The sequence below is a fragment of the Ambystoma mexicanum genome, chromosome 5q (genome assembly GCF_040938575.1).
Source record: "Ambystoma mexicanum isolate Mex_15411 chromosome 5q, UKY_AmexF1_1, whole genome shotgun sequence".
Taxonomy (NCBI): domain Eukaryota; kingdom Metazoa; phylum Chordata; class Amphibia; order Caudata; family Ambystomatidae; genus Ambystoma; species Ambystoma mexicanum.
The window spans coordinates 680369081-680396883 of record NC_090933.1 but is presented as its reverse complement, the minus strand read 5'-3'; the positions used below and the strand labels follow the sequence as shown (position 1 = coordinate 680396883).

General features: G+C 45.9%; 1 protein-coding gene across 4 annotated transcripts in view; it reads right to left on the bottom strand.

The window, feature by feature from the left end:
• SGK3 (serum/glucocorticoid regulated kinase family member 3) overlaps nucleotides 1-27803 on the bottom strand; it is a 1805260-nt gene that overhangs the window by 119361 nt on the left and 1658096 nt on the right. For all 4 annotated transcript variants that reach the window (XM_069621138.1, XM_069621137.1, XM_069621136.1 and 1 more), the window contains one exon: nucleotides 14432-14521. In XM_069621138.1, the coding sequence (XP_069477239.1) occupies nucleotides 14432-14521 (90 nt within the window). The remainder of the gene's footprint in view (nucleotides 1-14431; nucleotides 14522-27803) is intronic.

The window sequence follows — 27803 nt, the reverse complement described above, 5'->3', positions numbered from 1 at the left end:
TATCCCTAAAACTTTCCTTCGCACCTTCATGCTTTATTTTTCTCTCCTTAAATATTTACCTCTTTCATTCAATCTAGTTTCCTTTCCTTTTTTCCATCTTTACTTCAGGCCATGCTTTTCTTTACATCGTTCCTTCTTCTACCTGTTTAATTTTTTACTTTATTTTGTATCTCTATTCTTTCCTTCATTCCTCCTTTTCCTTAATTGCAGCTTTCCTTTTTTCAAATGATAAACACATGCCTCACCACCTTGCATGTTCCTCCAGCTGTCGTCCTTTGAGAAATTCTGTTGGAAGATAGTGAAAAAGATAGAATGGAAGGCAAAGAAAGAAAATGAGAAAGAAAAAAAATGAATATATGCAATTAAACAAGAAAAGGAGAGACGACAAACAAAGATATGGATAAATGGGAGAAAGGAAAAACATACACAAAGGATGCAAAAGAATAACAAAAATGATGAAGGAAGGAAAGAATGATGGAAATGAAGCAAAGGCGAAAAGAATGAAAAAAATAAGTAAAGAAGGATGGAAAGATTGAGAAAAAGATGGAATGAAGAAAAGGCAAAGAAGGAAACGACAAAGGAAAAAAGAGGGGAGGAAAGAATGAGAATGAAAGTAATGCAAAGGAAAATTGAAAAGAGCAAACGAGGGTAGATGGGAAGGAAACCCAAAACAAATGAAGATAAATGAAAAGCTAGAAGGAGAAAACAGATGACAGGAAGGAGGAAAGACCTGTTTGAAATCACTGTACAACGATTTATTTATTTGGATTTGTAAAGCGCACTTAACAGCCCATGGGCATTGAGGCGCTGTTGCATGAGATTGTCTTAGTTACAGGAAGATTACTTAGCTCCTCGCAAAATAGCATTACATGTGTCCCACTTGCGAATGACCAGATTTCATTATTTTATCAATGCAAGTGATGCAAAATGTATCCAAGTTGAGTTTGTTATTGATTCTTTTTAAGTGCTGTTATTGGTACTCATGTTTTTTTTTAAAATCAAGTATTGACAGTTTTTAAATGTTTATCCAGATGCACATTAAAACATCTTATAGCAAACATGGCATATCTTTCAACCCTCCCCCAAATGCCTCCCCCATCCCTTCACGCATTGCCCATGGAACATCATACATCATCAGTACTTACAACATAATACTATTCGTTGTGGTATCACCTACAGGGCAGGCTATTGTCTGTATTTAGTGAAAAAAGAAAGACTGGCTCCCTCTATATTTGGCTTGGACTCATCCAGCAGGTGGGTAAAATATCCCATATAACATGGTCCTCACCTTCTGAACCCATTCTTTTTCTGTGGCGGTGTTTCCCCTCTTCCAAAATTGAGCAATACAACTCCTAGCTGCCACCAATAAACAGCGTACCATACAGCCCTCCAGCTCGTCATCATCACCATCCTCCCTGCGTACCACAAATAGGAGAGGCCATGGCGACAGTGGCCTCCATATTCCATCAAGATCCCTAAGCCATGCAAGAACCTCATCCTCATCCCTGTATCTCTGTATATGGGAGCATCCCCACAACATGTGATAGTAATCGACGTGCGGCTGCCGACATGTCCAACAGCGAGAATCCGGCCTGGAGTATATTTGAGCAAGTATGGCAGGCAGGTATTGCCATCAATTTAGGAGCTTAAGGGCCTGCATTCTGTACTGTAAGAATACCATGGAATACAGAAACCCCCCTGCATCCCCCTGACACATTCTGGACCACATCACATCTTATATTTCACAACTAAGATCCTTTGCCCATTTCACTCTAGTGGGTAAAATGTTGAGGGACTCGGCATGCAACAGTTCTCCATATAGTGTCGCAACAGCAATGTTTCAAAGGGGGTCAGGTCTCTTGTCAAATTTTCACCCAATCGTGACTTTAATAAAAACTCCTTTTAGCCGCAGATAGCGAAACACTGAAAGCCTTCCAATGTGCACGCACTCTTCTAATTGTTATAAAGACACATACTGCCCATTATCCCACATTTGCCCAGCTCTACACAGGCCTCCCTCATATCAAGACTGAAACTGCAACGGGTCTATAATCAGATCCCTTAGAGGGGGGGCCCAAATGCAACTGATAGGTGACGGCCATGTCAACAGCACCGCTTAGCACCGCTCTGTTAGGGATCGCCTGCTGAGGGACCCACATCCACTCCCCCAAAGTAACCAGTGCTAGCACTGTATTGTCCATATGAAGCTCATTGTTTCCTCGGAACAGGGTCAAGATGGTCTACAATACTCCGAAGGTGCGTGGCCCTGTAGTATAAAACTAGGTCTGGGAATCCCACTCCACCCTCTACTCTCGGTCGTATCAAAGCCGTATAGGCATTTCTGGGTCTCGCCCCAGCCCACAAAATCTATAAGAGTGCCCTTTTCAGCGTGGAGAACAAGGTTGCTGGGACCACGGTTGGGAGCATTTGGAAAAGGAAAAGGAACTTGGGCAGCACCGTCATTTTAAGGCAGTTTAAAAGTGCCATCCATGAGAGACCTATTCTCCCCCAGAGCTACAGATCCGTTTCACCCGTTCCCACAGCTACAGGAAGTTCTGCCTGAATAATTCACTAAGGTCTTGCAGGATTTCTACCCCCAGGTATCTAAAGCCACTTGGATGCACCTTAAAGTCTAAACTGTCAATCTAGCTCTTGTCTGCCTGATGCCAGTTACCCAGCGGGAATGCCATTGGCTGTTCCAAGTACATTTTATATCCTGATAAGGCACCATATCGAGAAAGCCCCTGGAGCAAGCATGGGACGGGATCTCTGGGGTTAGTAAAGTAAAGGAGAGCATCATCGGCAAAGAGACTCAATTTATATTCTATTCCTCCCAGTTCCACCCCTGTAATACCCGGATCAGCTCTCAGCTCCATCGCCCATGGCTCCATAACCAATGCATAAAGCAGGGGACACAGGGCAGCCCTGTGATTCTGCGCCATTGACCAGCGCCTTTGCCCGGGGTATCGAGTAGAGGGCCGAAATCCAGTCCATCCATTTCAGCCCATTCCAATTGCACCCAGAACCCCTCTCAGGAAAGACCAGCTGGCCCAGTCAAAAGCTTTTTCAGCATCAAGTGATAGTATCGAAGCACCCCCCCTTTTCTTGCCAGCGACGAGCATTACACATGAATGGTCTTCCTTACATTTTCTGCACCTTGCCTGTTCAGAATAAATCATGTCTGATCCAGATGGATCAGTCTGGGACGGTGTGCTTCCAACCGGGATGCTAGTATTCCTGGCGAATATCTTAGCATCGACATTCAATAGCGAGATGGGTCCATATACTGAGCATTGCCCCGGGTCCCTACCTGTCTTGGGAACGATCACTATCATGGCCTCCAAGAATGTGGGCAGGATGCCTTCTGCACCCTTAATCACAATAAAGACCTTTGCGAGAGCTGCCCCCATGGTGTCTTGGAATAGTTCGTAAAATTCTGATGTATACCCATCTTCCCCTGGTGCTTTTCCCGCTTTTAGATCCCTTATAGCTTGGTCCGCCTCCTATACAGTAATTTCAGCTTCCAGCATGGACCTCTCTGCCGCTGTCAGCCTCGGGATGGGAAGGCTGTCCAAGGCTGTCCAAGTAGCCCTAAATATTCCCCCATCGGGCTGCGTATAAAGTTGCTCAAAGTATTCTGTGAATCGGTCTGGGACGCCCCCCTGGGTGCCCGTCCATGTCCCATCCGCTCCTTTAATCCATTCCACCTGTCCCATGGCCCTGTGCTTTCTAACTATCAGCCAACATGGTTCCCACTCGGTCCGCCTATTCATGAAATCTTTTTTACTACTACTCCTATTAAGAGTGAATACAGTGCTTGTCTCCTTTCTCTCATCTCATTCAGTATACCCTCCCTGACACACCCTGCAATTTGTTCTCACTCCGACCCCTCTCCCTCTTTTTCTGAGCACCCTCTGCAATGAGTAGGGCCCTCACCATTACCTTTGCTGCCTCCCATACATTCTTCAGGTGTACCTCCCGTGTCATTGGTTTTAAAATCGTCATGATCTCCTGTAAAGACTGGAGGGGGGGGTCTGTACTTCTGCTCTCTATGTGGCAGAGGAGAGGCACAGAGGACCCCAGCCAAGATTCTCTATTATTGGTACATGGTCGAGCAATCAAGGCCTAGCTTCTCAGGAGGTGATGCAGGCTGGTTCTTAAGTACAGTGTAGTCCCCAAGCCCCCACAAAGGAATGTCCACACACTGTATTAATTAAAACAGTCTTTATATAATTAAGTTCAAGGTTATGTACACAATCACAATAACTCACTTTGTGCTCAGTGAATCTACAATGGCAAATATATACAGTTCTAAGTGGTACCACAATTATTATTAGATTCCTTTAAAGTGCATCAACTGTACTCTGGTTAAATGTCACACAAACCAATTAATAGAGGTAACCAAATATAGACATAGGAGGAAAGCAGTTGGTTAGAACAATTGGCAGAATACTGGCTCCTACCACTAGACACAGTTCTGGGTGGAAACACCCCCCCACACATGGGCAACCTGTAAATAAAGATATCATACAAGCCCAGTCCATATATTGTTCACAAGAGTCTTATTTCCTTCTAAAATAGTTCTACCACACCAATTTACCTGGAATAGCAGAGTTCGTCGTCGGGTCGCCGACGGATCGTTCTTGAGCGGCTCCCTTTAAGGCAGGAGCTACAGATCGTCCAGATCCCACGATGAAAAGGGTTGAACGACGACAGTGAGGTGGCAGCTTTGTTCCTAGCGGTGCTCGTCGACGACGGAGCGTTGGCATCCTGCAAGGAAGAGGCGTGCGGGGCCCCTCAGTGACGATAGTTCAGGACTGCAAAGAGTTTGAAGAACTCTAGCCCAGCAAGGGCGTCGAGTCGTCGGCGTCTCTGTGGTCTCTGGGTGGCGGGAAACCCACCAGCGGATGCTCCTCGGCGCGTCGCCGACCTCGGCTTTCTCCGGCGGGACAACGCGGTCGACGGTGCAGGCAAGAGCGTCCTTGGATCAAATATTACTTAGGCAAAGGGAGCACAGCGGCTCTGGTCGGCGACGGCGGTCATCGACGGTGATGGACAACAGTATCCGGGCGCTTCTCCTTGTGATTCCGTGGCAGTCCCAGTCTCCGGTCGGCAGCCTGTTGTAGGTCTATCTACCAGGGAGCGCTGGCAAAGATTAGCAGTGCAGGATGGTCCCTCGTAGCTCGGGAAGAGGGCATCTAACCAGGTCCTCTCTGTCTCATCCTTGAAGACACAACAGCTTTCAGATTGGTGAAGTAGAGCAGCAGCAAGACTTCTCTTCCAGAAGGGCTTCAAGGTTAAGCTTCAATTTCAACTCCAGTTTCTCTTCAGCTTCTGAACATGAATTCTAGCAGTGAGAGGCCCCCAGATATATTAGTTGATCTCCCATTCATTCTGCTGTATCACACTCAGGCAACCAATCGGTCAGAGGGGCATTCATGCAGGCAGGCAGCCAATCAGGTGCATAGTGCATTCAGGCCATTTACTTCTCACCAGACACTCACAACAAGTTATGTGTATCGGGACAAGTACCCAGCCATTCAACACTCCACACTGCATTCATACCAGTTTCGGGCAGGGCTGTCTCAGTCATTGTGTCAAACACCAGAAACTAGACATCCACAACAAGAAGTGCATATTCGTCACACACTCCATTCACCCAGGTCCCACCCACAGGGTGTACCCACAACATACAGTCACTGGGAAGGCTCCAGCCAGTCTGGCCACCAGCATATATGGAACTTCCACCCAACAGCCGGTCAGGGGGAAGGGACAGAGTCAGGGCTTCCCAGGACTTTGGGAAAAACAAGGTAACAGGCAATAGAAAGCAAGAGGCCACAGGGGCTATCTTGTTTCCTATCAGGAATCAACTGATTCCAATGCCAGGGCCTGGGTATCCCAAAATGGAGGATACTCAGAGCACCTGTCAAATTCAGCATGCAGCTGCCACCAGCCCATACCCTGCTCTGTGGGCCACACACAGGTGCCCAAAAACATACACTAGGGGCACAGGGTTGTACTCCCACCCATTGGTGCCATAAGGGTATCCCTTGGGTCTGTACATCAAACCAAAAGTGAGCTGCACCGCCAGGAGTCCCACATGAACTCCTGTGCGGAAAACACGTCAGAACACACAATAAAAACCAGTAAAGGACAAGGATACAGAGGCCCTGTCCCTCCGATGCATTTCGAGCATCACATCTCCTTACACAAAAACATTAAAGATTGGATCTCTAAGAAGATCATTGTTGCATCTCCAACGTGGGGTACCTCTGTTCCCCCTCTACACTTGCCACATTGCCGTAACCATCTCATGATCAGACCATGTGATCGCCTCCACCTTGGCTGATGTGATATCCTTGACCTGCTCCTGAGGTATCACTAGGAGGTTCGATCCTGGTGTATGTGTAGTGTGGGGGAGAGAAAAGGGTGCATCCCCCGCCTTAGTGAAGCGTAACCGTGACACATCTGACTAATAATGCTTTGCGCAAATTCCCTGTTGTCCCTCTGCTGTTTCTTAGTCACCCCTCCCTTTGCTGACCATCAATCTAGTGCATGTTCCGCAATAATGTTGAAATCCCCCCTAGTAAGGTGGATCCCTCTGCCCATTCTTCTAGCACGTTCAGCACCCCACAAAGAAATACAATCTGACCCGCATTAGGGGCATATACTATTTTCACTGTGGCTCCCTCCCATTCCACTTCTACGACTTTGCAACGCTTTTTGCAAAATGTCCCTGGAACATTGGCACTTCGCCACCACGGACCGCAGCCCTTCAGCTGATCCAGCACCTCTGTGAACCTTGTGGAAACGAAACTCCATGTCCGCTGCATGACCCAATGACCCAGCAGTTTAGCCACTACTTGCCCCAACGTGCACTCTAGGTCTTTAGGGGTTTCAGAATCTTTAAACGAGAGCCCCCATATTCTTATATTATTTCTCCTCTATTTTCCACATCGTTGAGCTTGCTCCTGGCTTCTTTCTCCCTATTTTCAAGCTCTTTAATGCATACCTCCAGACAAGCGTCATTGATGTCCGCTGAACGCTGAGTGTGTTCCAGAGCTTCCAACCTTTCCTCCACCTTCGAGGCCTGCACAGTAATAGTGCCCAGAGTAAACTGCACCTCTGCCCAAAATGCTTTATGTTCTAACAGGATGGTCAGAACATCCTGCTGTAGACTTTCAAGGAGCCCAGCCTCTATATCTGCACCTCCTCTCTACACCTGCTCTCTGCACATTCTCCACTGCTCTTCTCATCTCTATGGTAGCACACAAGTGGAGGATCTATGAGGCTCTATGAGGATAGGTCTGGGGCCTCCAGGTACTAATATTGTGCTTGCTAATGTGGCATGCTCATGGTTTCTCCCAGCAGCACTGTAGAATGGGCAGTCCAGGCCTGCCCTCTAGAAAGCGCACTGCCCGCTGCCTATGGTCTCGCATGTGAGGTGGGGGGTGGGGGGGGAGTCCCTGTGGAGGCTCTCTTCTCTAAGGCCTGCTGCAGCCGCCGGAAGCTCCTCCTCCTCGCTTTATAGACGTCACTTCTGATACGGGCCGGTAGGCTCTGCTTCCATCGTCTTGCCATCCACAATCAGGGGCCATCACCTGCACTCTGTTGGTGCTGTCTCCTGCCTGCAGCACCCCGACCTCCACCAGCCGCTGGGCTCACCTCCTGACAATCCACTTTATGGGCAGTCGACGCCCCAGCAGGGTGCGCTCCTCCGGAGGGGGTGCCTGCTTTCATAGGATGCTGCCATCCGGAATCGGCACCCTTGCACCTTCTGCATCCCGCCATCTACCAGGCGGCCATGAATTCTTAGTGGGAGAGCAGTACCACACCAGGCTCTGACACTTCACCGACCCGCTTGTGGGTCGTCTCTGTCGATCAAAGCTCCTTCCGCCGCTCAGTGGGGCCGTCGGGGGCCCCAAATGTGCTCGTTGGTGGTAGGTAATCTTAGTATGTTGCCAACTGGACACTGAGCTCTGCGCTCATGTGGTCATCCTGCTCCACGCCCCGTAGTGGTCTCACTTTGTTTTTAACAAGTTAGCAAGACAGACAGATAGATGACAAGAAATAATTCTCATTCAGTATTTAATTTGGACACTTGACACATTTCACTTGAGCAATTGCAGCCCTTACCCTAATTGTTCAAACTGACAGCGACTCCACTCCCCTTGACAACCGTGTTCTGATGCCCCATCTCATTCTCCAGATCATAGCAAAGTAAAATATTTAAATAGAATAGGCTTATATAGAATATGAAGTGTATTGTTAACATGGGCTGCTCACTGCTGTAGAAAGTGTCCTACAGTGATCAGTAAAGCCTATCATGGATATTTTGCAAGAGAAGCCATGGCACCAATGAGACAGTGGGAAAGATGGCTACCCACAGGAGCCAAGCTGAATTTACTTTTTTTCGGGCTATTTAACCTTTCTTTTTTAAACACCCCTGTTCATGTTCTCCAAGTTGTCACTTGTATTTATCTCAAACTACTTCAACGTTTTAAAAATAAAATTATTAATTACAGTGCCCCTTTAAAGAGGATAACTTTGAGCCACAATGTCAGTGTTGGTGTCAGTAGCTAGTATGAGGCGATGGAGAATTCACACTTTCGTTTTTCAGTGGTTGGCGGTATCATGGCGCACTGAGAGCCAGGCACCAGCCTGGACAGGAGTGTAGCTGCAGTTCACATGTTCAAATGGGTTTAATTTGGCTTTATGTTAAACTAATGAATCAAGGGAAATTAAACTCAGGAAGCTGTTTTACAGTTCTGGAGACTAGGAGCATGCCCAGTGCATGCAAGGAGAACCCGTGTGGTCCACCAACTCAGGGTACTGTCTCTCCTACGCGCCATGAATTTCATAGTTGCCTTCCATACACCCAATGACTGCGTCTAAACTATGTAGCTGTATTATTTCGCAAACGTTTACCTTATGTGAAGGAGTAGGACCCCTCAAGCTAGGCCTTTGTGGTGATGGGTCCTCAGTCATGCTAAAACTATCACAGACATTCACCAGCACTTCCCCGTTCAACCTTTGCATATCCCAGCTTGTGGTCCTTGTATTACCACAAACCAGGTCTAAATTGGATTCACTTTTTGCAAGTTTTTACCATCGAAAACTGTAACATTACAGTTCCAAACAAAGTAAAAACCTTAGGTATTTTCCTGGAATCATCCCTGGGCTATGATGCTCAGGTTTAACAATATTTCAAAAGTAAACAATACTACCTGCAATAGCTTAGACAAATCAAGCAGTTTGTTTCTGAAACAAAATGTGAGCTCTTGGCCAGACCAATGATCTTACCCAGAATCGATTATTGCAACGCTCTCCGGGTGGGCGCTACCAAGGGTAATATTCGTAAACTTCAAGTAATCCAAAACGATGCTGTCCGTATAGGAAAGATAACCACTTATTGCCTGTAACTACTAAGGTGCAATTTAAAAGCCTTACTTTGACACACAAGTGCATTTATGGGAAGGCCTCAGTTTATTTAAAAGAAAAGCTAGTTAGCAATCAACCAAGAAGAATGCTGTGCTCAAGCAATAGTCATCTCTCTCCTGTCCCAGACCAAGACGAGTTAATGGGAAGGGCAAGTCCTTCCCGTTTCTAGCAGCTTCTGCTTGGGACTTGTTGTGAAGTAGATTTGTTATGTGTGTGTGTCTGAAGTAAGAGAGGGAGATATGTTGTAAAGTGCTTATCTGTGAATGCATGAGATGTGAGAATGTTTGAGTCTTGCTGTAGAATGTTGGTCTGTGAGTGTATGTGAAGGTTCCAGCCTATGCCAGTTGGAGCTGGGCCTACCTGGGTGATGGGACCCAGTGGTGTCCTCTATTGTAAGATCTTGATGTAACTAAGAATAAACCTTAAGTTTTTGACCTACAAAGAGTAAGAAGCTACCTTTCTACAATGGCGACGAGGAAAACTGAAACAAAGAGCAAGCATGCTGCAAGTAAAGAAGAAACAGTCTGCTGAGGGGGGAGCAGCAAGATGGGAAGAGGAACCACTGGCCCCCAAAGAAATGAAGTAAGTCCCATCACACAGGGAACAAAGATGAGAAAGAAAAGCCCAAAGTAAGGGTAGTAATCACCCAGTGCGATATGCAGGGGGAGGAAAAACCCAGTTTGACAAATGCAGAACCCCATTAGTTAGTGTCCTGCGCAGAACCCAAGAGAAATGCCAGCATAGAAAGGCGCAGTAATAAATGAGGGAGTGTTAATAGGTGTCCCCTGCGCAACATGTTAACTGAGAAAACATAAGAATGTGCGTTTGAAACGGGCAAGAGACATTAAAAGGAAACAAATTGAGTGTTAAGAGCCCAAGAAGAAAGACGTTAAAGCTAGGCTCTGAAGAATGTTGCAGGAGAACTGTAATAACAACACTAGGGGGAAGCGAAGTTAATTGATGCCCCAAGAGCGAAGCAAGTCCCAAAATGGAGAAGTATAAGCAGGGGGAAGTGTAGTGAAAGAAGGCCCCAGGGCTTGCCCAAGGCACCAGTGAAGAAGAAGAGGCTCTCCAGAGAAGTATCAAAGGGGTTGCTGAACAAAGAGGTTTCCCCAGCGCAGGCTCTAAAGAACAATAGTGAATATGAAGGGGAGTAAAGCCCAGTACAAGGGTGGATGCAGCATCAAGTGTCAAAAGACACATACCAGCCGGTGCATTTAATGGAGCTGTGTCTGGCAAAGAGATCCCAGATCGGCATTTCAGTGTATGCTGGGAGTTATATGGCAGTCACAAGGGGCTAGCAGGAGAGAGTCAGGAGCATAGAGAAATTGTTTGGGAACAGAAGCAATTCTTTTGTTTTGCGAGGGGTGATATAAAGCAGTGAAGTGCTGTGCACATTAATGGAGCATAATTCTGAAGAAGAAAATTAAGGTATCGGGTGATATTACGTCTGCAGTATCCTTTTGTTTAAAATTCGTTTTTACAATGTATAACTTGGTTTATGAGAGGTCACTGTTCTGGTTAGAATTGTCATGCATGTAAGGTATGTGTGCTAGAGCGGCATGTTGAAGTAGTTGGCTGAATTGATGATTAACGTATGCTGCAATAAAGGATATAACTTTTTAAGGATTTGCAGGCATCTATGGACTTCTATGGACTTTTTTAGAAAAACAGTCATTGTGTTAAGTGTGTGCAAGTGAAGAGCATGAAGTATACTAGAAGTGGCGAAATGGAATAGCCTGTGTGTGCGAGTTAGTGATAATGATTTTGAGACTTTGCAGGTATCTGTACTAATGGACATTTATGGACTTTGTAGAAATTAGTTATTGTCTTGCTAGACAATTGTATGTGCGTGATGTATGCCTGGTACGGCAAGATGTTTGAGCCAGTGTAAGTGGGCTAGAGGTAATTCTTTTTGAGGCATTGCAGGGTTTATGTTGTGCAATACAACAAATACTTTTAGCACTACAACATAACTTTTCACCATGCATGTTTTTGTTTGGTCCTAGCAAAACCAAACCAAATTGTAATAATTTGAATGTGTAGATCATTCTTGGTAAGGATGGAAGTATAGTGCTAAGTGATCTGATATGTACCTAGGATGACCAAGAGATCAGAGTGATTATGTCAGCAAATTTGCAAGAGTCGTGTACCCTCAAATGTTTAAGTTGAGGTTGTGCCGAATATACTTAAATAAAGGGAGGTCGTGCCTCCCACATTGAGAATCTGGGTGTCAAATTAAAGTAGGGACGTGATGTAGGGGTCACGCCCAAAGAAGATGTTATACAAGGTCATGCCTCAGCAATGGTTAGGAGGGTGAGTTCACGCCTGCACTCAGATATATATGTGGGAGTAGTAAGTTTCCCAATATATTTATTAAGAGGTCACGCCTCTACAAGGTGGTAATGGTTAGGTCCCACCAAGGACCATTTATTAGAAGAGGGAGGTTTCCCTGAAAGTTGCCATGGGAAGGTAGTGCCTACCGCCATGTGTCCTAGGTGGGATAGTGATTTACACAGAGGTGAAGTGAGAGGTTACGCCTCCATTGGTTGATGGTTGGGTCGCGCCTGAGCCATCAGTGTTTCTAAGTTGGCTGTGGATCAACCCCATGATGTTGTTAGAGTAGCACACCCTCTTTAAAAGCTGTAAGTTGCTGTGTGAATGTGCGCTGTGTTTTCGTGAGAAAGGGAGATGTGTTGTGAAGTAGATTTGTTATGTGTGTGTCTGAAGTAAGAGAGGGAGATATGTTGTAAAGTGCTTATCTGTGAATGCATGAGATGTGAGAATGTTGGAGGTCTTGCTATAGAATGTTGTACTGTGAGTGTGTGTGAAGGTTCCAGCCTATGCCAGTTAGAGCTGTCCCTACCTGGGTGATGGGACCCAGTGGTGTCCTCTATTGTAAAATCTTGATGTAATTAAGAATAAACCTTAAGTGTTTGACCTACAAAGAGTAAGAAGCTACCTTTCTACAGGACACATTATCACTAAGTGTGCGACAGGAGAAGAGACTGCTGCCCTTTCATAAGCGATTAAAAAACACTATTTCAATAAGTGCCTCAAGTCTCATCTTCGTTAGTAGTCTCGTGCTGTATGTTTTGTCTTATGCGTTTTTGTTGTGCTGTGATGCCTGTCGGGCTATGGCGCGTTGTAATTAAATACATGTTTTGCATTGCGAAACTCCGGTATTCCTTTTTTGTTGCATGTATGGTACACATCGAGTACTGCCAAATGCAGTTTCTCTGCAATGCAAGGTTCATACTTCTGAATCCTTCAGATGAAAATTAAAGGCATGAATTCTGGTTGCTGAGAATTTGTATGCAGCGAGAATGATTTAAAAAGAATGCTAATCTTTTAAGAAATGCATTGCTGAAAAATTCTCTGTGTAAAAAGGTTTAATTGTTTTCATAGTACCTTCCTGCTCTCCTATTACAAGCTAAGACGGCTCCCCTAGTTTTATGGTCCATTTGGTGATTAGTGAAAAAAGGGTTGAGTCGTTTTAGACAGGAGCTTGGAAGGACCCCTTATGAAACATCATATCCACAAACTAAATTCACAACGTTCTAAAAAACATCCAGAAACGATTTGCAGTCAATATAAATGTATTGTGTATAATGGCTCCAGAATATGATTTACAAACAGAAAATATTTTGATTAAAAAAATACAGGCAGAAAGAAAAACTGAGTACAATGCATTTCGGACTAAATGTCCATCTTCAGGGAAACCGATTGGCCTGTCCTCATCCCGTAAATATTCCTTAAATGTTGAGTCTGTTTTACATGACTGCCGTGTTGATAGGTAAAAACGTTTGGGTTTAGAACTGTGTGGTAAACCCTGCTCGTAAAAGTAGCATCTTCCTGAGCGCTAAATGCTACGCTGAGCGTGTTTTGTTGATAGAGGTTTTGTCTAAATTTGTACATACCTACTCCTGTGGAGCCCACTCAGATTCTCTCATAATTTCCCCCTTTAGTGATTAGCACATGATGTTGCTCCTAGTCAACTAGTTAGTTTATCCAAAATGTCACGTGTCTAAAGGAATATCGTAGACTATGACCTTTTGAGGAGTGTTATCTTTTTCTTCCTCGTGGGGAGCTCTTAAATGATCATGAGGAATCTGAAATTTTTGATATTTGGAGGATGGTGTCACCGTAGTATCCATGTGTGCTGGGATGAACTTTGCACTCCAGAGTGTCAAGGGTTAATGTGGTGCTTGGGCATGTGGGTTCCAGGAGGGTACTCTGGCGTGTCAGGGCAGTATTATGGCATAGGGCCATGGCAGTGGGACTAGAAGTGCAGCGCGTTTATGGCTGCATAAAAAGCAAAGCATCTCAAGCAGTAAAAAGATAACTTAATTTCTTTGCAAGTCAAGATGCCATATGAGTAGGTTTTTCCTTTTCCAATATGGTCAGAATGGTGTGTGTGTGTGTGTGTGGGCTAGCCCTTTTCATCACAGCTAATTATTCTGCATGGTAGCCTGAAGTTACTGTTGGGATTTAGTATTTAAGCAGCTGGTGATGGGATGACACCGTGTCAAAACTAATTCAATCCTTCCTTTTACGGCTGCACCTTGCTAGCTGATTGCAGCTCTTGCCAGGTCATTAGTGGGCTTCTTTTATGCCATTGGGCTTTCCTCATATGAAGACCATTTCTAATCATTAGCACCATGCTATATTGTCCGTGTACATTTTAGAGCCATTAGGGTGGCATGAGAAAGGGACTAGCCCTTTCTTTGGACAAATTGGACCGAGATCCATTGGGAGCCTCAAAATGCAAACCGTATGCCCGGCTAAAATATCTGGTGTTCACGCAAGTGTACTGAAATATGATGCATCTGTCTGTTTGTTAGTTGCTATTATTATATCTTACCATCAGAAAACCTTCTTGCACTCTCTGCTCCTTCTTAATTTGTGTACATGTTATAAATATCATGTGTTTAGTTTAGTTTCTTTTTAATGACAAAAGACTGATTAGTAAAGGGGTTTATGCGCTCACCACGTTAGGATTAAAGGGTGGTGGTATCTTCTTTTGCTCAAGGTCACTCCAATTGATCGTTGCAAAGAAAGGGTGGCTTTGAATATCATGCTGCAATGCAAAAATAAGTTGGGTTAGTAACTTGATTGGTCACATCCACTGCTAGTTAATTAATTGGTTTCAATCTGACATTTTAGAAAGCTGTGATATAGTCTGTACTGATTAATCACTATACAATGTTAATGTATAAAGGCTGCAACTCATTCTCAGCTTTACAGACAATTAAAAAAAATGTAGATAGCTTTATAGCTATAACATTGAAATCCAGTTTATATTAAATATGGTATTTTTTTAAAAACATTTATTTTACTGCTTTTCAGTAAGTTTGGTACAGTATTAACAGTATATGCCAAACCAGTACCCACATGTGTATTTATATTGCACCTACTTGTACAAAGAGTACTGCATGCTCTGTTACTGGTACACGGTACCTTTTGCATTTATATGTCAGTAAAACATAAACTATGCATTACGTAACTACAATTCAACACGACTAAGCACAATGATATGAACATCTTAGTTTTAAAGGTTGTACGACAAGGTCATATGCGAGAGGCTAGGAGATGAGGATTGAGTCACCCTGGAGGTAGTGGACTGATGCCCGCTTTAAGATCCCTGGAAGCGGTAAGAATCAAGCACTGGAGTGTGGCTCTGAGGGACCAACATAGTGGATAAGCAAGAGTTTTTCAGTCTTGGTCTAACCAAACTCTCTTTGGATAGCACAGGCAGTGCTGTCAGACTTCGATTTCACAGATCTATGGTTTGGTACGTAGGTACACAATTAACAACACAGAGACTGTCACATTTTAGAAGTCAACTGTACAATGTATTAGATCAAAACAAATGCACGTAAAAATCAAAAGGTACTATAAATTACACATACAGTTATCTACACATAAATGAACAAAGAGGGACACTGATGATTTACAATTATACACCGTTATAAGCAATAATGCAAAGCAACACCACAACCTTTAAGTAAAGTGGATGAAAGAAAAATGGTTATGCAAGTTAAAGCAACACGCCTTATAATTATAAGGCAGTTACATTAAGAAACTTAAACAGTCGTCTCCTAGCCAGGTAAGTAAAAGTCCCAGTGCTCGAAAAGAAATGTTCACAGGTAACCTGGATAGAGGTTTAGGAAGTCCCCCCTGAAACAAGACATGGCTCAAGCCAACAGGTACGTTTTTCAAATGAGGAAAAGCACGCATTTATGATAAAATCAGTTTCCCCAAAGCAATGAGGGGTCACTCCCAATGCCCACTCAGTGAGGTGTGCCCAGTTAGGAATTCCCGACAACCCGTCTATCGCCTACGGTAAGGCAGTGTTAGGGAATGGACTAGGGTGAACCCCAAAGGTGGGAAGTACACTTGGCCCCTGAACTCAGATTCACAAATTACCATCCCCCAAGAAAGTAGGAGTCACTGGGGACAACTGGCCGGTTATAGAATGTCAAAGGGGTATGGGTGCAGAGGTTGATTTTGGAGTCGAGTTTGGGTCTGGTTGTCTGCAGTTTCAGTCATCTAAGGCAGATGCGTTTCCAGGAATACACCAGCTGGACTGGCCACAATACCTTGAATAACTACAACTGTGACTCCCACAATGAAGTGATGAGCCCCACCCACCCCCCACCAAGACAATGTAGCGCAATGAGTTGGCATGGTGATCAGGGATATTTGAATCTTGAAAGTGGTGAAACATAGGCTCCAGGCAGACCGCTCTTCACAGTAGAGTGCAGCTGCTGTAGGCAACGAGGTTACCAGCGGCCAAAGAACCGCTGGGGAGTGTCAGGCTTCTAAGTGAGATGACACTTGGTGCAGCGATGATTACTCTGCAGTGAATGGTCACAACCCAGGATGCTCCAGGGACGCTTCCTAAATCCACCAACTGTAGGACAGCAGTGCAGGACACAAAACTGGTTAGGCCCACCAGTCTAGGGGTGGAAGGCAGAGATAAAGGTCTTCCCTCGTCACTGAAGATGGTACAGAGGTTTGGGAATGTTTGTTCCCATACCAGCAGTCTCTCAGCTCTTCTCCGCAGTAATCTTCTTTCTTCTGAAACCTGGTCCCAGTGAGTGCCCTACAGAAGGACTCAGACCCTCTTATCCAAACCCAGGCTGGACAGTGCCTCAGCCCACTAATGTTAAGATCTGCACCATTCAAACAGGCAGTGGCTATCCCATCACTGACAGCCATCTGCTACACATCTGTCCAGCAACATACATCATCAGAGTGAAAGGTTGAATGGGACCAGAACTCCCCAAACCTAATTTCAACCAGTTCCAGACAGACAAAGAACTGACCAGGAATCCAAGGCTGTATCCAGTGAAAGTGCATTACCTCATTTGGGAGTGACAGGGCATGAAGATGGTTCAAAAGCAAGATTAAACAAAAGACATGGCTTGGAACCATGAGGAGCAGCAAAGTATAGATTCCCCAAAATGGCATTATGGAGGCATAAAGGATGGTCCACAGCAATGCACTGGAAGAAAACAGGTTAAGAACAAATGACTTACCTCTCTGTAATGTTCTTTCTGATGGAGGTTTCTCTCATAGAGTCCTCATCTATGCTATTCTATCTCCAAGGCCAGCTGACCATTGGGATTTGTTTCGCCAGCAGTGGGGTTGTGGGGGGCGCAGCCCTGTTCCACTCTGCACTGTTACACACCAGACAAGACGTTGGGCCAGTATATATGAAGCCACCATGCCCCATCACCCCAGTTTGGCGCTCAACCACTGTGGGACCGCAGCACAGATGAGGTGTACAAGTTTTCCAACAAGACAGGGAGTTTGGGAGAGTTATGAGAAATCTGGGGGGAGCATTCATCAGAAACCATTTCTTCTAATGGATTCCTTCTTCTCACAGAATAGTGATCTTTGATAGACTCCCACACCAGTACGCCATTCCGGAGGCGAGACGAGAAGACACCACCTACACCAGAAAAATCTGGGGGACCGATTGGCCAGAGCTAGCATCTTGCCCTGACAAGGATTCAAGACAGGAATGATTGGCAAACGGCAGCAAAGTCTGTGTAGCCCATTAACATATGCCCAAGACAGGAAACCCCCTGTGCAGGGCAGAGGCAGGCGACAGCCAGGCCTCTGGTCGAATGAGCTCGGAGACCATCAGCAACATCGGGGAGTGGGAGACCGGCAGGTGAGGTGCGGAATCCCCCTTCCTTTAACACCTTTTCCCCATCCTTTTTCATAGGATGTTCCAAACCACTGCCCCTTCCCCCTATTCCAACACGAATACTTTTGCACAACGCAAAGGACAACGGACTAACACCAAAGCCGTTTACCTGACATGTCCCAATACAAGGGTCAGGCAATTGATCAGAATCACACACACACCTGACGGCCCTTTCCCTTCCCCACAGGGATAAAAGGTGGAGCCAGAGAGCACAAGACGAGCAAGGCGAGCACGGTAGACAGCACAACGAGGTGGCTAAGCAAACGTGGTAGTTCAATCAAAGGAGAAAGGCGGCAGGAATCGAGAGGGTGGCGAGGAGAGAAGTGACCTTGCCCTTTTTGTCCCAGACCTGCAGAACCTTCGTGGGAGAGAGCCTAAGACCGTGAACAACAGCACCAGTGCATTGTAGCATATGTCAACGGTACACAGGGCAAGCCTACACCAATATGCAGGAGCGAAGGAAGCTCCCGTGACCGTGGGACCGGCCTTGACTCCAGTGAAGAAGAAAAGCCAAGCGGTTCATCACAGTCGGCGAGTCGAGGAGAGAAACAATATGAACCGGGCTGTGTTGAATGAGAAGCGCAAAGTGGCAAGTTTGAACCAAGATTAGTGAACTGTTTAAAAGAACTGTAAGAAGTGTTGAGGGGAGACCAGCTGCAGAGGGATTACGGCACCACGTGTGTGCTAATTCGAGACTCTGGTCGATCCCCATCTGAACAAAACTACGGGTGCCAGAAGGCCGTATGAGAGTCGCTAAAGGAGGTCAAAGTGGTCATACAGTACGTCTAGTAAAATCCCTGTACAATCGGAAGACTCTGATCGACAAACTATGAGAAAGCAAGGGAAGTGAATCCCGCAGTGAGAAGAAATAAGGAAAGCGAATCCCAAGAGGGGCAAAGTCTAAAGTCCCAAGAAATAACGTGTTTTGAACTGTTTAAAAAGACATTAAGATTTGTGGAATACGATATGAAAATGGTCAGCGCTCAGAAGAGGGGGGCCCAAAGGGTGAAGCCATCACCCTACGTGAAACGGTGATAAACAATTGAGAAGGGTCAGCATCCAGAAGAGGAGCACCCTGGGGAGAAATCATCATCCAATAAACCTTGGAAACAAACTTTTCATTTGTTAAAGGAACTTTTGGTTTGTTATTTGAACACGTCAGCTCCTCAAAGGCAAGAGACTTTCAAGTGAAACGATACTTGGCCATCAACGGCCCTGATACCTGAAAGCTCGAGAGTGTGTCCTGAGAGCTGCCATTAGAACTGTCGTCTCGTGCTGGAGAAGCCAGAGACTGTACTGTGCTCCAAGCTCCCATCTCATCCCATGTCCAAAACGTGGGGAAGGGAGATCCAAGCTACCGCATCCAGACATATTATTTGAGAACACTTCTTTCTTTTCTTGAGAATTATCCCACACCCCTTTTTGTATTAGTTGTGAGGTTTGGCAATAGGTTTCTTAGTATAGGCCCTTTTTATTCTGACACAACGCCACTAGGACTGCCTTATTTTTAATTTGATGGTCGAAGCCTGCTCCTATTTTAGATACGGGTTTAGATTAGGCATTTTTCCAACCTGCATAGAGCATTAATTCAATAAACACCCTTAAACTGTGATCACTTGTGTCCGTCTTACTTGTCACCATGAGTTCCTCACATGGTGCAGGCTGGTTCTTAAGTACAGTGAGTCCCCAAGCCCCACAAAGGAATGTGATAACACAGCTTCTTTATATAAATTAAGGTTCAGTAGTATATATACATTCAAATAATTTGGCAATACTTATTCAAAGAATTGTAATTATATACACTCTATGTGGTACCACACAAAACTTAAATTCAGTAATAGATGCATTAACTGCAGACAGTTATAAATAGGCATGTGAATTCTTAAGTGAGGTGTAACAGCATAGGTTTGGGAAGAAAAGCTGGTTAGTTCTGATCAGTGGTAGAATGCTTTCTTTAGACTAGATACACAATTCTGTGGGAAGATCCCCCCCAGCTGGGCAACCTGTAATGGAAAAAGTTAGGGAGTAACTTACCTTGTCTTTTACAGCCCAGTCCAATAATGTTTAATAACCGCCTACTTTCTTTAAAAGGTTCGACCACCCCAAAATACTTGAGAGGTCACAAGAGAACAAGATACAAGATGAATCTGGGACCCCCTGGACAATTCCTGAGGCTTGAAGATGCTCTTCCTCGTCACAGGTACCTTTGGTGCCTTAGCAGACGAAGTGGCATAGTTTCTCGGTTTCACTCGATGATTCCCGACATGATTGTTGTGGGCTCCGTAAAGGCTTGGCAGATGAGAGTAAAAACCCTGGCACCCTTCAATGACTCCAAGTGACATATGCAACCGTCGCCACCAGGTGTCTGATTTCGGAATATCACGGTTTTCTGACTTTCGGTCCTTCTGTGGTGCAGCCATAGCACGGGCCTCTGGGTGACTTCTGGTGACCTGGACTCGACCACTGGAGTGGACCTCAGACCCTCACCAAGTCTGGACCTTTGGGACGTCTTAGCTTCTGGTGGCGGGAAAGCCACCTGCGGACCTTCCATGGCACGTAGACACTCTGGACTCTCTCCAGCGGGAAAAAGTGGTCAGTGGTGAGTGGTGACAGCAAGGATGTCCTTTGAAATGTTCCTAGGTAGTTTGGTACTTTTGCAGCTCTGAGTGTTCAGCAGCACTATGCCAGGGTACCCCCTCTTCTGGGCGGTAGACAGCAACGGCTTCCGGCGATCACGAAACGCACCTCTGGATCCTGGGCGACACCAATGGACTTCGACTCGAGATGTCCGGGCACTCCTCTTCAGGATTCACAAAGACCCCTTCTCCGGACGGCAAGCACACAGGACTGGCTTTCAGGGCACTTCAGATTAAGAGCAGCAGTTTGCACGATGGTCCGTGATAGCTCGGGGAGAGATCTCCTTCGCAGGTCCTCTCTGGATCAGTCCTTGGGAGACATAACAGCTTTCGGATTATATTGAAGACATTGTAGCAGCAGACGTCCCCTCCAGCTGGGCTTCAAGGAACTGCTTCTTCTTGCTTCAGCTTGGACTTCAGCTTCTGAACAAATTGGTAAGTCAGAGGTCCCAGATATACACATCTGTTCCCCATTCAATCTGGCTGATCCAGGCTCAGTGAACCAATCACGCAGAAGGGCATTCATTCATGCAGGCAGGCAGCCAATCATGCTCACAGGCATTCAGTTCATTCACTTCACCCAGACACCCATACAAAGAATGTGGATTGGGGCAAGTACCCAGCCTTTCAGCACACTACGCTGCATTCATGTCAGTTTCAATCAGGACTGTCTCATTCATTGTGTCACACAAACACAAACCAGACACCCAAAACAGAGAATGCGAGTTGACTGCCAACTCCATTCACCCAGGTCCCACCCCTGGGGTGTACCCATAACACACAGCCCCCAGGGAAGGCTCCTGTCAGTCTGACAGGAGGTAGTCCCAGAGCCATACATGGTATTTCCACCCAACAGCCACTCAGGAGGAAGGGAACAGAGACAAGGCTTCACAGGAATTTGGGAAACAAGGTAAAAGGCAATAGAAACCAAGAGGCCACAGGAGCCATCTTACCTTTCTGTAGGAATCCATTGGGCCTCATTCCAATGTGGCGGTCCGGAAACGAGGGTGCCGGTAAGCTTAATGGCACCCTTGTTTCCAGACCGCCACACTACGAGTCTGCCCTGCAGGGGCCGTTGCCCCCAGCAGGGTCAGACCTGCCGGACGAAACGGCGCCTGCAGGTAGAATTTTCACAGAAGCACCGGCACCGCAACGGTGCCAGTGCTTCCGTCTCCCCACTCCCATGGAGTCCTATTGGACTCCACAGGAATGGGGAGTTACCAAACCCGCCGCCTGACTTCCTGCGCCGCCGGGACTTGTAATGTCCCGGTGGCACCGGGAAGTCAGGCAGCGGATTCAGTATTTCAGGGTCAGCGGCAACCTGTGGCGGGTTACCGCCGACCTCGTATTGAGGGCCATTGATTCCTATGGCAGGGCCTGGATATCCCAAAATGGAGGATACTCAGAGCCACTGCTGAGTCAGAATGTAGCAGCCACCAGCGCACACCCTGCTCTATGGGCAACACACGTAAGTGATACAAGGGTGTACCCACACCCATGGGTGCCATAAGGGTATCCATGGATGTTGTTCACCAAATGATAAAATGAAGAGCTGCGCTGCCAAAGGTGCAGACTGAACCTCAGTGGCAGAACACGTAAGGAAATAACACACAGAGAAGTGGTAGGACAAGGACTAGGAGGCCCTGTCCCTCCATAAATCATTTCAAACATCACAATTGTCTTAGAAGAATAAGGCAGAGAGAAAATCAAAGGAAGATGGATCTTCTCAGAGATGAAATTCCAAAAACACCCAACAAAGGCAAGGACAGCCTCACCCTCAGAGTCACCTTCTTCTTGGAATACACCAAGTAGTGCGGTTTAACAGACAACTCCTGGAGTTCACTTACCCATCTTGCAGAAGTGATGGCCACCAAGAAAATCACCCGAAGGCAGAGCAATCTTAATGAACATGAATGCCTACGCTCAAACTGAGCTCCCATAAGGAATGTCAATACAAAATTCTAAATCCCAAGTAGGCACAACAAACTGTTGTGGAGTAAACCAGTTGCACAAACCCTGCACAATCTGCATACCAGTGAGGATTGTGAACAAAGAGCCTTGCTCAAGTGTCCTTTCAAAGATTGAAATGGTATCCATTCTGAGCCAAGGAGAAGAGAAAGAAACCGAACAGAGGTAGCAGGACAGATGAAGGGGTTGAAACCCCTCTCCTGACACAAAGCCGAAAATGAACACCACCTGCAGGCAAAAATGGACTTGATGGTCAACCTCTGAGCAGAAAGGAGTCCATCCAGGACGTCATCCTACAAATCCCACTCCTTATGCCTCAGACTCAGCAGCCAATCACAAAAGTTCATGATACTGATGCTCATATGGAGGACCTGCCCTCACTAGTGGGACGCCAGGTCCACCCCACACGATATATTCCACGGAGGGCAGATGGACATGTCCAGCGGAATGACAGGGGTCAGCAGGAACGTATAGAGGAGATAGAAGTTCCACTCTACCGTCAATGCAACCCCCCAGAGCTCCCTGCTGAGGACACTCTCTGGAGCAGAACAATTTGCTCTTCTGTTCAACTGGCAGTGAAGAGGTCCACACTTGAGGAGTCTCCCAAAAAGGGAAGATCTCTGCTAGAACTTCCTGGCGCAACTCCCTCTGGAGGGAGGATGAAGTCTGTCGTCTCAAAACCTCAGCTATGACATTCTACGGCCCAGAACCAGTGTCTCACTGCTTCTTTGCAGATAGGTAATGACCACCACAGCACCCAGTTTCCTGAGGAAGTGCATGACCACTCTGTTGTCTGTGAACATCAGCACAGTCTTGCCTCGCAAGGAAGGAAGGAAGGCAATCAGGGCCATTCTAATCAACCACAGCTCCAGCAAATTGAGGTGCATCTGTCAGAGATAAGAGTCTTCTAACCATAAGGTCCAACAGGCGAGAGCCTCAGCCCTTCAGGGTTGTGTCAGTGAGCACAGCCAGATGGGACAAAGGTTGTCAAAGTAGCGCCCCTCTCAGTAAGTTGTTTTGCAGGGACCACCATTTGAGATCTCTAGCCACATTGGCCGAGACTTGCAAAAGGTCGGACATCTCACCCTCGAACAGAGACCAATGACACTGAAGCAAGCCACTGGAACGACCTCATGAGTAATCAGACTTCTGGCACCACCACAATGCAGGATGCCATGAGGCCCAGCAGACACAGGAAAGCTTAGGCTAGTACCAGCTACTGGCACTGAAAGACATGAAGCATCTGGAAGATGTTAGCCACTCGATCCTCAGGAGGGAAAGACTTACCCAGGTGAGTGTCCATGAACGATCTGATGAACAGGAAGGGCTGGGATGGTGGAAACAAGGTTCCTTTTGAAATTCAGGATGAAGCCCAAACTGTGCAACAGGATGCATATGCGGAACACATGCACAGATGCCAGGTCCAGGGTGCCGACTCAGCCGAGAAAGTTGCCCAAGTGTGCGAAAACTTGTATCCTTTCCCTCCTGAGGCAAGCTGCTACCACGCCAATGCCAGCACTGAGGAAAGCTTAAAACCTTAAACTGGTACCTCCTGTGCTTGCATGGATCCACACATAAATGTAGGCTTCGTATAGATCTAGAGCTACTAGCCTCAAATATCTGGGCCAAGGTTACCACCTTGAGCTTGTCCTTGCGCAGGTGCAAATTCAAAAGCTTTAGATCCAAGCTAGGGAGTAGGTCCCCATCTATCTTCTGAATTCAAAAGCAAAGGGAGTACCAGCCTCTGCCTTCCCACCAATTTTATGGTACCCTTTGACAGAAGCTGACGGACTACCTCTAGCAGGAGAGAAACCGGAGACAGTGATGGGCTGGAAAGAGGGTGGTCAGGTGGACATTGAGCATATTGGAGGCAGTAACCCTGAATCACAACCTGCAAAGTCCAATCTTTGGAAGCGATGAAACGCCACGCCTCAGCAAACAGTGTTAATGGGTGAAATTGACAAAATACACTTCAGGGGGATTTTACCCTAGGGGCCCCATTGGAACAGCTGAAGGGGAAAAGCCCCCTTTCTGGGTTTCTCAACCTCTGCCATGGCAGCAAATGGCGCAGTTGTTTGCCAGAGGGTGTTAGACCAGTATTCTAGTGGGCAAACAAGGCGAAATCCCAGTAACCTTGGGGCAGAGGCAGATGGCTACTGGCCCACCAGGTCTATAAAGAGTTGGCTGTAACCTTGGAAGCCTGATACTTGTGTCTGCAGGGACTAGTTCACCTGGGCCTCAAACAGGCTACTCTCATCATAGGGCATGTCCAGATGCTTCGCCTGGACATCAGGGGCGAATCCTGAGGTTCTCTTTCATGAGTGCCTTCTCAGGATGGACTCCGATTCTCATGGCAAAATCGGCTGAGTCAAGGTCCATGTGCAAAGCCTAGCATGCTCCTGCCTTGCTATCCCTCACCAAGGTGTTAAAAGCACTGTGTTTACTCTGCAGGCAAGTTCTCTGCTGCACCGGAGATGACACTGTGTACTTGGCCAATATGCAAGATTAATGACCCTTAGGGAGAGGTTGTCTTTTGCGTCCCCAGGCACATGTGCTGTACATGGACCGTATTGGTGAAGAACTTAAAAGTGACGGCTTGCACATTGAGGTAACCCTCACCCCCTTCTAAGATGTCCGCCTGCAAATGATCCTGCCGACACAACCTTGCACGGTCCATCCACTATGAGCTTCCCTTTACTTATAAGCCAATCGGCGGGACCGGGAGGCGGGAGCCCGGCCACTGGGCAAAGGCCCACTTCTAACGCCCCTGTCTGCTCCCTGTTCGCTACTGGGATGCTACCACAACCTGACCCTACCTGGGGCTGCCAGCACACTCAACCATGAATCTGGACTACCAAAACTCTCTTACTTCCCTCACCATGGGTTAGTTCTCTCATTCTGTTTACCCTTTCTTTTCCCTTGCTTAACAAAAGTTTAGGCACGAATGAAAACACTCCAGCGAGACATAAAGAAGTGACTTTGTTGGCCTCTGCAACAAAACATAGGTGAAGTTCAGTGGTTGATACTGCTTATAAAGACCTCACGAGTATGCCACAAGTAAGGCCCTTGACTAAGAGACTACTGTGTCGCAAGGCAGTTTGGTCCGGAAAAAAATTAGTTTCAAATAACAAAGAACCTACATCCTTATTTTTGGATACCGCGCAAAAAGCTTGTCTTACGTCTGAGACGCAAATTAAAATGCCAATCATCATCTCCGCGACAAGTGGATGTTGATAGCAAAGCTGCAAATAAAAGCAATCTATAGCTGCAGGCATACAAATACATAACAATGTGTTAGCCGCTACATCAATCGCGCTGATTCCGTTTGTGAAATTATATGAGTCACTTAATGACACGTTGAAAGATTAAGAGTCCATGTTGGCTACTTTAAATTCCAAACTCTGTTTTGGAAAACTTTACAACTCAAATTCAACAACGACTTGATGGTGAGGCAGAATCTTCACTAAAATGGCAAAATCGCTTAAGTGACTTAGCGAGGAACGAGTTGGCTGAAAAATCTGATCTTATAGAAGCAGTTCTAGACTGTACTAAATGTATGAGGCACAACTTTAAGAATTCCATTTTGGATGCACAAAAACACCAATGTGCATGTAATCTTAAATGCACCACATTTCCATCAATGGCTCCTCTTGAGAAGATTGCCTCTCTGCCAGCAACCTTGTCAAAAAAGGGCACCTTTCTATCACTGACAGGATTGAATTGCCCATCTTCCCTGAAGGTCATACCAGCATTCAAAGATAATGGCCCTGTGAATGTACACTCAAATAGCCAGGAAGACGTGACAGTGGTTGAATCAAATATTATACCACCATCAACAATCGTGTTGGGTCCGGTGGAGGACTCAGATATATCCACAGGCTTAAGTGCTGCCTTCGCCTCAGCAGTGGCCATTCCCCTTTATGATTGTGAAACAGGCAAATCACAAAATCTTTCATCTACCAATATTGGCAACAAACCGACCTTTGGATTTTTCTCTGGAATCCCGAAGCAACTTTTCTCGACTAAGGAAAAAACCACGATTCCTTGTCAAATTAACAGCTCATCAAAATCGAGAAAAGAAAAGGTGAGCTCCGGCCCAAAGTCTAGATCAAATAGTTCAAAGATATTCATCAGGAATCTGTCGACTCCTCCTCAAATTGGACTGTTTGAACGTCCAATAAGGTCAACGCACCAGGACAAAGTGAAAAGTCCTTATAGAGTCGTCAGTTCTTCTCAGAATCCTCTTACAGACACGTTGAACCCTAATAAAAGGCCAAGGGTAGAATTTGAAGACTCGTCTAAACCATCTTCTCCAACTTCAATCGACTTGTGCGATTTATCCACATACTCTATTGATGACGACAAAGCTACTTCTGGCAATAACAGAGCCCTAAACTAATTAATCAGCAACAGTATCCTCTCATCTTCACGTTTAAGGAGAAGGAAAACACCTGCAGGAAACAACGCCAGGACCTCAAAAGAGGAAACTGATACTCTGAGAATTCGACAAAAAAAGATTTTCATTGTCCAGCCCTCACCCGAAAAAAGGTGAGTAGTCTAAAGCAAACCAAGTTAAAAGTCACATTTGTAACCTGAATCCAAAGCTTACCTTAGCACAGATGCAAAAACAAGGGGCACGATCCTCGAACACAGATCGCTCCCATAAGACATCACATGCTTTTCCTTATCGAAAATTACAATTGGAGAATATTCTCAAAGAAAAGAACGAGGTCAATCTGAACAGATGCAACACAATTAAACTTTTACATTGCATCCCCTTGTTGCAAACTATTACATCAGAAGGTATCGCAATTGTGGAATATGCCTCTGAGAAATGTTCAGACTGCGTTTTTCTGCATGTAAAATGCCAGCTCATTGAAAAAACGTTAAGGGAAGCTAAAGATGAACTCCTTTTCTTTGGATTTGAGCTATCCTCTATTATAGAGTCCAATGTAAATCATCCAGACAGCTCTCGAAACTCAGAGGTTCTGTCGTCCAATGAACAAAGGAGAAGTGTCTTACGGGAACACATACAATCTAGGCAGTCTGGTAACAATGTATCCCGACTTCGGCCTGAATTTCTCAAAAGATCGAATGTCCCTACAAACTAGCAAGTAAATCGACATTAGCAAATACTGAGAAGCAAGGTGAAATATGCTCCTTGATCACTTGGAGTACCCTATGGTTCATGCACTTATTTCACGATTCTTGCCAAATGATAGAATTTTGATCTGTCTTCAAGAAACCTGGCTGCGAGAAACTCCAATTCGAGACGGCTATACAGTATTGCTGAACGCAGCTGCAAAAAAACGTACAGGACGTCCTTTTTCAGGGTTGGCGACGATGATAAAGAACAATAAAAACTGGAAATTGGTAAAATCTGTTAACCCAAATTTAATTGTTCAAGGAACAACGTTACAAAGCAACTCAACGGATCCCAACACAATCAGACAGATGCTCATTGTAAACACCTATTGGAATCCGGCAATGATATTGTCGGCAAAGTATATTACATCTGTCACCACTTTAATAGACAA